The following is a 13217-nucleotide window of genomic DNA, read 5'->3' as shown; positions in this document are numbered from 1 at the left end:
TGTGTGTGTGTGTGTGTGTGTGTGTGTGTGTGTGTGTGTGTGTGTGTTTGAGTGTTTGAGTGTACGTGCGTGTATGAATTTAAAATTTTTATCATAATTACATTTTAATAAAGAATGTCACTACTGACTTGTAAATATTTTTAGTATCAAAATAATTTTTGATATCTTAGTTTATAAAAAAAAAAAAAATAATAAATTTGTAGAATTATTATAATTATTATAAACTCTGTGTTTTTTAATATATTTTATGTATAAAAAAAATATTTAGTACATTTTTGAACTTAGACTTATTGTGGTTTTTTTTTTTTTAAACTTGACTAAATGAAGTTTAGTCTTATTCTTTATTTAGTAAAAGAAATATATTTATATTTTTTTTAAAATAAATGATAATATACATAAATTATTTTTTAATGAGATAATAGTGAAATTAAGCATGCATTAGAATTCATTTATTTATTATTTCATTATTCATTTAATTAACAAATTATATATTTAAATTTGTATTTATTTTTAAATATTTATATTAATCAGGGGAAAGAAGTTGCATGTAATATTGAACGCTTGCCTCCTGGTTCAGTTATATTTGAAGATATTGATGACACTGTTATGAAAGGTCAAGTTTTAAAACCTTTAGACAAGAACCCTCAAAATCATTTACCTTCTGAACCGTTGCCAGGACGCATACGTTATAGAGCACCAGATTATTCGGAAGTTGAAGTTTCATTTGGCGAAAAAGATCAACAAGGTGATTTTACATTAAGGTATGTTAAATATAATTTTTATTATAAAAAAATGATTATTTTGTATTCCTTTTTCCGTTATTTTTATATATTATAATATATTTTTTATTTTTTTTTATTATTCAGACATGGTGATTGGGTTGAATTTCGAATAGCAACTGATCGACGGGATCAGTTAAAACGGGCTACTAATATTTCATTGTTACCAGAATCTTTTGTAGTGTCTGGTGAAAGAAGAGAACAAGGTATTATTGCAGTTTTGAAACAAGGATTTGGATTTTTACGATCTGTTGAAAGAGAACCCAAAATTTATTTTACATTTAATGAAGTCTTGGAAGTTCAAAGAAAATTGGAATGCAATGATGAAGTGGAATTTACTGTAGCTCAGGTATTATTATTTGGTTGTAAATACATTTTAGTAACATAAAATATTGTTTGTTTAGTGTGGTTAATTTAGTTTTTAATTCATAAAAAGACAAAAATAGTTTATGTATAGAAATAAATAAAAGCTTAGCCTGGAGTCCTATTATATTTGTAAAGTATGACCGGTTTTTAATTCAAAGTCCATCAATAGGTATATACAATGTTGATAAATTTAAAACTGAATATGAAACAATTAATTGCAACTTTTTCAGTTTTAAAGTTAACAGTTTTATTTATTTCAGTTGCGATTTTAAATTTTTCATATTTAGTCCAAATTTTATATACTTTGTATATACCTGATGATTAATTATTAATTAAAAACTAGTTATACTTAACAAAATTAATAATACTCCAGGGGCCTTTTCGAAATCGAACAACAAGAAGTCGCATATGAGTAAACTTTATCGATTTTATCGTAGTTGACTACTAAAGGCTATTCTCCAATGCCATTCTAATACTTCTATAAATGGAGTGACTAACTCAATTAAATAATTTGTCAATTTTTTACTCAATCTGTAAGTTTTGACAAATCCTGTATCCGAAAATGCCAAAAAAGGATTTCCTTTAACCTTTAACGGTTGTCTAACATTTTGCAGGGCTCCTCAGATCTCTCGAAGATTAACATAAAAAATATCACACCTTGTTCATAATCATTTGCCATTTGTATAGTTATTTTATAATTCAACTTTTTTTAAAAACTAACTAGTAACTAGATGTCGAAATATAAATGTAATGTAAATGAAAAATTACAAAGTGAAATTACTAATGACTATTCTGTAGTTTAATGTTTATAAATATTTTGAATCTATGACGCTAGCCAATAAGCAAATAAAAAAATCATTTGAATTAATTATATCGAAGTTGAAATAGGCAATAAACAAAATATTGAACATTTTTCATGCGAGTAATGTCAAGTCTTATTTTGAGAATACCAATAAACACGAATTGATTGAGTTCTATTTTTGTTAAATTTGAAAAATTTCAAAAGTAGGTCCCTAGACTAAGTTTTTATTTATTTTTATGTATAAATTATTTGTTTATTTATTTATTTATTAATTTACAAGTATTAACTTTAAATTAATTTTTTTATTATTTAATTATTTTAATGTTAATAATTAAATTTTAATCAGATAATATTGTATGGATTTTTATTTGTCTAGGATCCTTCATCTTCATTTGGAAATTCTAGACAGAGTGCCATACGAATTAAACACTTACCACGAGGTTCAGTTCAATTTGAATTACTAATTGAAGAAGGATTAGTTGGTGTGGTAACAGTTGTGGCTACTGAGTTATCTGAACCATCAAGTCCTTCAAAAAACAGTAATCATGTAAGTTATAATTAGTATTTTATAAATTCTTTATTATTTATTAAATAATGTTAACCAAATGGGTTCTCTGATGGTTTTTATTTGATTCAGTTTAAGACAGATTAATATGTTCAAAAAAAAATTTAAGCCAAAAAAGTTGTTTGCATATTTTGTTGTTGCTATTTTTGATTTCATGTTATTCAAAATGTTAAGTTATTGTATCATATTCTTATAAATAGTATAAATTGTATAAATTATACAGTTAAATATCTTTATGTATAAAATTATTAACATGAATAGCTGTTTGCTGTATAGAAACCATTGTACAGAGCTGAAGATATTAACATTATTTTTAAAATTCATATATAATAACCTTGATTAATATTACAAATTTAAAGAATGTGATACTCAAAAGTGTTCCCTGAGTATAGCTCTGTAGGTCAATGATGATTTAGTTTTCAGCATAGCTTCATAAATGTTATTGTGTGATTGTGTCTATAGATCCATAAATAAATTAATCATTTATCTGATTTTTTTTATTAAATTATATTGTACGGGACATAAGCATTTGGTGTAATTTAATTTTAGTGCTTTTTTTACTTTTTTTTTTTTTTAAAAAAAAAAAAACAAAATCCATAGTTTTAATTTTTCAATAACATCTCTATATTTTTTTTAACTAAACCATAAGCTTAAAATTATATAAATGTTAACATAAAAATAAAATAAAATTTATTTATGTTGAGGTTAACATAAAAATATAGCATTACAGATAATGTTCTCCTCATTTAAACAAAGTAAAATTGGATCCTCCAATATAAGAATGTAATGAAAAACAATATCGGGCCTATGACCCTTCCTACTAGCCCTACAGGCGATTATTCTTTTCATAAAATTGACCATCACTGGATAACACATTGCTCCATCAAGTTCATTGAGGACACGACTAATTTCTTGTTTAAGTTCCAAGACAACTTTGTTCTGGTAAATTTGTAACTTAGTACAGTGTTTCCCAACTTTTTTTTACCCGCGGAACCTTAGCAAGAGATTGAACGTTTTGTGGAACCCCAATATTTCTTCTATAATATTAATACAGACATATGTTTTGTATACATAAATGAGTGGGTTACCGGACACTTCCGGCACAAGAGTGTCATTAATATAAAAAAAACAAGACTGCTTTAACATTTTATTTTGTTTATTACTATTACAATATTATAAATGTACTCGTACATATCAAAGCTTAAAATTTAATATTTATCTTTCATTATCTCTAAGATAGATTCAATGAGAAGATTGGAATCTTTTCATAACTGTTTTTAAATTTAGAGTTATTCCTGAAAGTTGGATTCGTAAGTCCGGAGCCGCGTTTAGTTGATTTTGAAACTTATTCTTAGTCTTTGTATACGCCGAAAAGCTACAAACTATGCACTACACATCGGGAAATGTGTCAATTCCAGTTCTATATTGAGTTCTATGTTCAAATCAAAATATTGCTAATTAATTTATATTTTCCCAAATTTCTCGCTCAAGCTCACGGAACCCTTAGGTTCCGCATAATACCAGTTGGGAAACACTGACTTAGTATATCCCTATAAGAAAAAAATCACACGGTGTCAAGTCACAAAATCGAGTTGGGGTATCTTTGATCACGAAACGAGATTAGTCTGTCCAGGAACTTCTCACGCAGCAAAGTGATTGTTTCTCTTGAAGTGTAATACGTTGTGCAGTCTTGTTGTAACCATAGATGAATACCTTCTGAGCTCAGTAATTTTCTTTGGCCGTATTTGGACTAAATTAATACCAAAAATGTTTGGTTTCAACTTGTCACGTCATGAGGGAATGTGTTATTAAGTGAAAGTAAATTTTATGGAAAGAATAATTGCCTATAGCGCTAGTAGGGAGGGTCATGGGCCCGATATTGTTTTTCACTGTTAAACGTTAACTTCTGAAGAGAATGATATGTTTTTTTAAAAGAAATATTAGGTGTGCAACTAAGTTCTCGCTGTTTGTCAATAGAAAGCGCCAGCACTAAGTGCTGGTCGATTTTGACATTACCAAAACGTCATGAATCAAGCTTATACATATTGTAAACAAGCTGCTTTGACACATCAGTGATTTTGTTTTGGCGTCATTTGCGGGAAGTGTTGACCTTCTTATTTCATTCGAAGAAAACAGTGGCTGAAGCGCATCGAGAGCTCCTAAAAGTTTATGGGGATACTGCTTTGAGTGAAACAATATGCTGTGATTGGTTTGATGGTGATTTCACTGTTGATGACCGTCCGCGTGAGGGAAGGCCAAAAACCTTCAAGGAGGCTGATTTGGAGGCATTGCTCGATGAGGATCCGTGCCAAACGCAGGTGGAGCTTTCTTCAGCATTAGGAGTTACCCGCCAAGTCATTTCCAAGTGTTTGCATGCGTTGGGAATGATTCAAAAACAAGGAACTTGGATTCCTTATGAATTGAAGCCAAGGGACATTGAGTGTCGTTTTTTTTGCTTGTGAACAACTGCTTCAGCGGCAAAAAAGGAAGGTTTTCTTCATCGCATCGTAACGGGTGATGAAAAATGGATCCATTATAGCAACCCGAATAAAAGGAAGTCATGGGAACTGCCCGGTCATTTATTCTACGTTGCCTCGGCTGAATATTCATGCTGCGAAGGTTATGCTGTGTATTTGGTGGGATCAGTTCGGTGTTATTTATTATGAGTTGTTGAAACCGAGTGAAACCATCAATGGGGCACGGTATGGACTTCAATTGATGCGATTGAGCCGAGCATTGCGCGAAAAACGGTCACAATACGAGCAGAGGCACGATAAAGTGATTCTAAAACATGACAACGCTTGTCCTCATGTTGCCAAACCCATTAAAACCTACCTGGAAACGCTGAAATAGGAAGTCCTACCCCACCCGCCATATTCCCCAGATATTGCGACGTTTGATTATCACTTATTTCAGTCGATGGCACATTTTCTGGTTCATCAGCAATTCCACTCATATGAAGACATCGAAAAATGGCTTGATTTGTGGATAGCCTCGAAAGATGAACCCTTTTATCGTGATGGTATTCGAGCTTTCCCAGAAAGATGGGGAAAAGTTGTAGCTAACGATGTGCAATACTTTGGATGATTCATTTGTAACCATTTTTTCACATTAAAGTTACATTTTCATCTGAAAAACAGCGGGAACTTAGTTGCGCACCTGATAAATAAAATTTATAGCAGATTTAAATCTTGCGTTCTTATTAAAACACTCTATAGTATTTATATTTTTAAAGAAGAGTTTACTCAAATAATGTACTTTGAAAATATTCCTTATATTTTTTTTTTATTTTTTAAACAGTTTGATGATGTCACCTTTGAACCCGGGGTTATCACTTTGCATTCAAGTAGTGTTAAGAGAACAATATTGTATAATATAAAGGACTGCAATGGAAAATATATACCAAAACAAGGAGATAAAGTAATAATATATACTAAAATTAGTTGTTTAACAGTTATTTTGTTATTTTGATATTGTATTTTAGGTAAAATTTAATCTTTATCAAATTAAACGAAATAAAGAATTAATTGCAATGAATATTCATCCGGTAAACAATACTCATACATCTGATGATCTTAAATATGGTTATATTGCAGCACTTAAAGATGGGTTTGGATTTATTGAAACTATTGCTCTTGATTCTGAAGTTTTTTTTAGATATGCGTATGTAGAAACAGTTATTTTTATTTTATACTGTAGTTTAATCATAATTTACAATTTAGAAATTTGAATGAACCAAGCTCATCTCTTGAACTTGGTATGGAAGTAGAATATACCGTTAGTACAAGAAATACAGGAAATGGAGGTGGAAGCTGTGCATCAGCTGAAAATGTCAGAGTATTGCCTCCTGGCACTATTAATGATAATTGTGAATTACTTCAACCAAATGTTATTTTGGATGGTGTTGTATCTCGTCCATTACGATCTGTAAATCCTGATCAAACTGAATATGCTGGCATAATACAAGAAGTACCAACAAGTAAGTTTCTTTTTTTATACTTTGGAATGAGAAATATGTTTATGTATTTATTATATTTGTAGCCGAAGAAGAAAATATTTTACAATATGAATTCGGAATAAAAGGTTTAATAAATAAAAAAGAATTATTACAAGTTGGTGATCCAGTTCAATTTCAAGTAGATTCTAAAAATCGAGCTGTAAATATAATTGCAATAAGAAAAAAACAAAGAGCTCATGTTGATACAATTAAAGGTGTGCTTATATTAAAATATTTATTCATGTTTATGTATAATTTTAAATATTTTTAGGATATTTTGGGTTTTTAACGTATGAAGTTGAAGGTGGTAAGAAACTTTTTTTCCATATTTCTGAAGTAACTGATGGAATTAAGTTGCACCAAGGCGATTTAGTGGAGTTTGTATTAGTTGTTAATCAAAGGTCAGGCAAATCTTCTGGTTGTAATGTTACTAAAATAAGGTTAGTATTAAAATCTTTCACAATTTATATTTTTATTAATAGTTACAGTTACCATAAAAGTATAAATGTAAATTTTGATTTAAGAATCTTCTTAATTTTCAATTTTTTATTATTAGTTCTGCTGAGAATTCTCCACCTAAACAACCGTCTCAACGACCAGAACATTTGATTAATCGCATACGCACCATTTCTGTAAAAGATGATGGTTCTCCAAAATTAATAGTAATTCGTCAACCATTGGGTCCAGATGGAACAAATGGTTTTGATCCAAATGCACGCAAACAACATATTCCAGGACAACTTAATGAAGTATAATAAAATTTTATATTTTGAACAATTGACTACTACCTTTTGACTTATTTCCCAACTCAGAATTTTATCATTATTATTATATTACTATTTGTTTTATCTTTTTGTAATAAATAATGAGCTTCCAACTTATTGATTAAAAAAAATTACTAGTCTTGGAAAATAGGTTGTCAACTTAATTGTAACCAAACATATAGCATTTAATATATTCAAAATTTTAAGTCTTATTATGATTTTATTTTCTAATTTATTAAATATTTTATGTTAATGAAAAATGTAGCAATAAGATGACAGGTTATTAGATAAACATTTTTAGCAAAACATTTAATTAATGTTAGTACAGGCACATACATCTTATAAACTTAAATTACTAGAAAATTTTTTTTATTTATATTTCTTTTCACCAAAAATAATACAATATTCAATTTAGTTAACTTTATTATTTTCAATTTTGATGTATTCTGATTAATTATCAGTCTGTTACATCAAAAAATATACTTTTTCACTGCTCTATTCCATATTCATAATTAGAATGACTGCCTGTTTTTTTTTTTTTTTTATATTATTTATTATAGTATAGATTGTTTTAATTTCTCACATTGAAAATATAGATTAACAAATAATTATCTTAAAAAAATTGTAAAAAGAGACATTGTTATCAATTATATATTTAAATAACAACATAACTTTGTGTAGTAGTAGTGAAAAAGACTCAATTCAGTATATCCTTATTTAAATTTTAAAATCACATTCTGTTCCTAACATAGATCTCCCTATCATCAGCACCATATACATTAATAATCTTTCTCCCGCGTTTAAATTTAAAATTTAATTGGATGCATTTAAAACAAAACGTATTATTCCATTTATTTATTATAAATAGATTATATAAATATTATTAAATTTGTTAAAACCTAAATTGTGCCTTAAAAATTTACTAGCTACATGTCACAATAAATTATTGAACTTTAATTATAATTTAAAAAAATTAATGTAAAATAAAATTATATATTTTTTATGATTTTTTTTTTAAATATTTACAAACTGAAAATTTCATATTTGACTGAGGTTTTCCTTTTTTTCTGTTAATATATTTTAAAAATAAATGTTTGGTCAAGTTAATTAATTATAATCTTTAAACCTTTAAATGCATCCAATTATTGAATATGCTCACAATAACTTAATTAAATTAGCTTTTAATTTATTACTTTAAATCTTAAGGGTAATAATCCTATAATCGTGAGCAAAACTTCAATTTTCCATAGATATGTTAACCTTTTTACTATAAAATCTGTTTATAAAATAATATTAACTTAATAATTGTAAGATAATTTTATAAGTAGTTCACTTTTTGCAATATGTAATTATAAATAAATAAAATAAAAATAAATAAATAAAAAAATTAGGGTTCTAATACAGATGTATAACTCTAAGTCATAGTATTTAAGCTGGTTTTTTTATCATTATAAATATATTTATCATTTATTTTTTTTTTTTTTAGTACAAATCTAATAAGTCGTCTATTTATTATTATAATTGTTCAAGTAGTGTTTTTCATTCCACATTGTTTTTCATCACATGACTACTCACAGTTAATCTTTCGAGCTTTTAGATTGTATAAGCATTTGCTTAAAAGAAATTTAGTTATACAGGTATGATGACATACATACAAATTATGCCAAACATTAACTAGTATAAGACGTAACTAAACTGTGATAAATTATGAGTATGTACTATTGTAATGTATTTTAATTGTTGTTTTTTATTTAAAAAAAAAAACCATGTAATTTTGTATCGGTTTTTATCTTGCAAATATGTATTTTCTAATATCATTGAAACATTAAACCACAGTCCATTTTGCAAGAAAAAAAAACTTTTACATTATTGTAAACATGATTTTTTATATTGTATTGTAAATATATATTATAATGAATAATAATTATGTAATATTAAGAAATATTGTAATAATTATTACAAATAATGATTGCTAAATTATTAAATGCACTAAATGCCTATAATTGAATGTAAATTTAGTTTAAAAGAATGTTTGCAATTATTAACTGAACAGTTCCCAAACATTCTAAAATTATTCAGCAATTTTTTCTCTTAAATATAATAAATAATGTAAAGTTTGGTTTATTATTGATGTATCAAAATTAATTTTGTCATAAAATAATGTACTATATTGATTAATCTTGTTAAGAATTATTAATCATTATGATATATTAATCATTTATCTTAATACCTACTTTAAACTTAATATTTGCTTTATTCAGTATAACATTTATACAATAGACGACATATTTTATTGTATTTATTTACAATTTATACAATAATTTCTGCTGAACAATTTTAGGAAGCTAATGCACAATTTTTTTTTTTTTTTTTATATAACAGATTATTAACTATATGATATTTATTAACTTGAGGGATCAGGAATATTAAGGTTATGTACATGGCCGTAAATAATTTATTTGTATTTAAGAAGAAAATATGTAGTGTAAGTAGCATGAGTTATTGTGAGCATTATAATATTTATATATGTAGTCCTATAACATAACCTACTAATAATTGAAGTAGATTATGAAGATAATATTATAATAATTATTATTATTATTGTATAATTATATTAATGTAAATGCAAAAATGGTAGATAGCATTACATGTTTTTCCGGGTTGCTTGTGAACTAAAATAACGTATTACCAAATAAGACAATTATTGACAAAAATTGTTAAGACTTTTCTGAAATACTAGGGAAAAATAATTAACTCGCTGAAACTGTAAGGCTGAAAAAATAACAAAACAATTTGAAACAAATTATTACTGTGTTTTTATTTGAAATAATACTGAATTGTTACTAAATGCTCCTGGTAAATTTCTGTACATAAGTATATGTATTTTATTTCTTTTCCAAAAATCATTTTGTATGCATTCTAATTTATCCAAAATATAGAGAGATAATATGAAAACCATGTGAAAAAATATTTATAAATTAATAATTTATAAAATATTTATAAATTAATGTTTCATTATAATTGAACATTTTAAGAGGCCGTCGTAGTAAAAGTGAAACGCGTACAATTTTCGATAGAATGCGCTGTTAGATGTTTTCAAGTATTTAGCGCAAGTATGCGGGCCCGTCGTTGACACGCCCATTCTCATAATCGACGATCGCGGCCCGTTCGGACAAATGCTGATTTGGAAAAGCGATTTATTATTTCATGAACAATTTGCTGTTGGGCAGGTACGGTTCAAGAAGTATAGAAAAATAAACGATGTTTCGGTGTGGTCTGGTGTTAGCCGCATGTACAATAGATCATATTGGAAACCGTAGGTAACGACGCATGTAGCAGCTGTTACAGTATATTCTGTAGCATAATATTTAGTACACGTCGTTACCGTATCTCTGATTATTATCTCGGTGTGTACAAAGCCACGTCCACACTAGTAGAAATTTATGTTGCGGCGCAAAAAACCTGTGGTCCGCAGGTCGTGTGCGTAGAATGCGCTGAAAATCTATGTGTGCGCTTATGTGGCGAACACATCCACATCCACACACTCACATATTATTCGCCGCACGAACACATTTGCGAAGAATACGACGCGCAACATAAATGTTTACTAGTGTAGGCGCTGCTTAACATTATGATTTCTGATGTGACCAATTGTATTAGTGTCTTTACTACAAAATAACTGTATTTTCTTGAAACAATTAGCCGTGAATTACAGTGTTAAACGGTTTACAAACAATGGCGTCATTTCAGTTTTTGATTGGGGGGAGCAACATTTTTGACCGGTCCATACTACCGGAAGAAATATAGTTTCGCTCTCACGTTTTTACTTATACTTAAGGTACATATTTTATTCATTATATTATTATACAACTTAAATTTTTGCAAAATATAATTTTTTATTTTATAAACATTACCTAAACAAGGTTTACTTAATCCTAAATTAATCTAAGCTGTAAGTGGATATCTTCTATTTTTATTTTTGAAAATACATCTACTGTATCTTCTAAACTGATTTTTGCAGCAATATCACTTTCAACAGCTATAACCAACAAATCACTCAGCCGATCATTTTCTATTGTTAAGCGTAGATAGGTTTTAATAAATTTAAGGGGGGAAAAAACGTTCATTGGAAGCAATTGTTACATGCAAAATTAAAAGAATATTTAAATTTTAAGATTTTTAGTAAAAAGGAAGTTCATTTAAAATTTTAGAAATAAAAAAAAGATGAATTCCATCGTCTCGTTCTATATTAGAATAAATGAAGTTAATTAATTTAAGTTTTTTACAGATAAGAATTCAGTTTGGAGTATTAAATTATCAATTTTAAAATGACTATAATGATTAAGGAAAGACGATAAATAGGGATTTTTGAAATTAAAATTATCAGGACTGGGGGATAAGAAAATATTACAAGTAAAAATGATTTCATTGCTAGAATTGCTGGAACGATGGTTAAGTTCATTCAAAAATCTAATATTCTTGTAAAATTTTCATGCGTCTATTTATAGTTTATACCAATTGGCAATTACCAAATATTGTGGCAATAAATAATTATCTAGTACGCAGTATTTTTCAAATTATAAAAATACGCTTGATTTTTCACAAATAACGGCTTATGGCTAAACGACATTGACCGGCCCTTTGGGATGCTTTTTAATCAGTCAGGGGAAAATGGCCACCTTGCCCCCCCCCTCCCAAATGACGCCACGTTTACGAAATAGATTTTTATATAAAATGAAACCAATAATAATCGTGACTACACGAACGGAATGAATGCACGTTAAATAGATAAAAAAATAGATTTTAGTCAAATATATAATATATATATATATATATATATATAATATTATATTGCCGTTTTATAAACATTATATTTTTGTTAAATCATAAAAGAGCAGAATAACTGTAGATTTGCTGAAGGAAATTTGTATGAAGAATAATTTATATCGTACTCCACACCTGAATGATGTATTATTCCTTCATTTTAAAGGTTTAATTATTTTGACGGAACAAGCGTTGAGGATGAAATTGATAGACGAAGAACACAGAAAAATATTCGATTCGATAAAGGATCTGAATGAATTATAGTTGTCAAGACAATTATCCGACCGAATGACTGAGATAGTCATCAGTACCGGTTCGGAAGACCGTAATAGCACTCCGGAAGTAACGGATGTGCCGAAGACTTTGATCTCCGTCGACGGATATTCCAGCGATTCCGAATCATCTTCCGACGACGACGAAAAACTGACGGCGGTGACAGAAGAACGACGACCGTACGCACAAGAAGTGTTGCAGCCGAAAAAGGTCGGTAGACAACCGCGGCACTGCAGTGCACTGCGACGGTGCGACAACTTGACACGGCCTCAAGTCGTCGGTAGATTTTCCCTCGGTGAGGTGGCTGGTCACAGTTGAGTTAGTGGATTAAACAAACAAAAAAAAAAAGAAACCAAAAAAGATACGATGATCTAATTGTATTTGTTTAATGACTTATATAAGTAATATGGTGGATGGCGTTGGTAGTCTTTTGGTGACGGTAATGAAAAAAGACAAAAAAAAACGTACGAGGACGATGTGCTTCGACGACGGTCACGAGCAAAAGGTTAGTGACTTGAGGCGACTGGTCAGTACGTTGCCACCGGTTCCGATAACTTTTCCCACCTTTGCCCGGTTTTCCGAGGTTGGTGGGTAATATCGGAAACAGTGTTGTCGTTGCCCGGGTTGAGGCTGGGTAGAGAGTGGGCGTGGCTCCGCGATAGTGGTGTACTTATTGTGCCTGCACCACAGCGGGACCGTGTCAAACTGAAGCCGACTCGTGTGCGGGTGACGAGCATGAGGACAACGATGAAACGAATATAGCGGTCGACTCGTCGAAACGGTGGTAAGTCCTTCTGACGGGTGGCCGGTTGTAACGAGGACGACGGGCGTTTCGTAGAAGCTTGTT

The 13217-nt window shown here is 29.1% G+C and overlaps 1 protein-coding gene across 4 annotated transcripts in view; it reads left to right on the top strand.

Moving 5' to 3' along the window:
• LOC112680135 (cold shock domain-containing protein E1) overlaps positions 1-7485 on the top strand; it is a 13315-nt gene extending 5830 nt beyond the window's left edge. For all 4 annotated transcript variants that reach the window (XM_025550142.1, XM_025550141.1, XM_025550143.1 and 1 more), the window contains 9 exons: positions 532-761; positions 867-1128; positions 2324-2494; positions 5813-5932; positions 5997-6175; positions 6235-6491; positions 6554-6724; positions 6781-6949; positions 7066-7485. In XM_025550142.1, the coding sequence (XP_025405927.1) occupies positions 532-761; positions 867-1128; positions 2324-2494; positions 5813-5932; positions 5997-6175; positions 6235-6491; positions 6554-6724; positions 6781-6949; positions 7066-7264 (1758 nt within the window). In that variant the 3' untranslated portion in view covers positions 7265-7485. The remainder of the gene's footprint in view (positions 1-531; positions 762-866; positions 1129-2323; positions 2495-5812; positions 5933-5996; positions 6176-6234; positions 6492-6553; positions 6725-6780; positions 6950-7065) is intronic.
• Positions 7486-13217: the final 5732 nt, after the last annotated feature.

The sequence above is a fragment of the Sipha flava genome, unplaced genomic scaffold (genome assembly GCF_003268045.1).
Source record: "Sipha flava isolate LNK unplaced genomic scaffold, YSA_version1 174_pilon_pilon, whole genome shotgun sequence".
Classification (NCBI taxonomy): Eukaryota; Metazoa; Arthropoda; class Insecta; order Hemiptera; family Aphididae; genus Sipha; species Sipha flava.
Note: the sequence above shows the minus strand (reverse complement) of the source record. Positions and strands in the feature narration are given on the sequence as shown.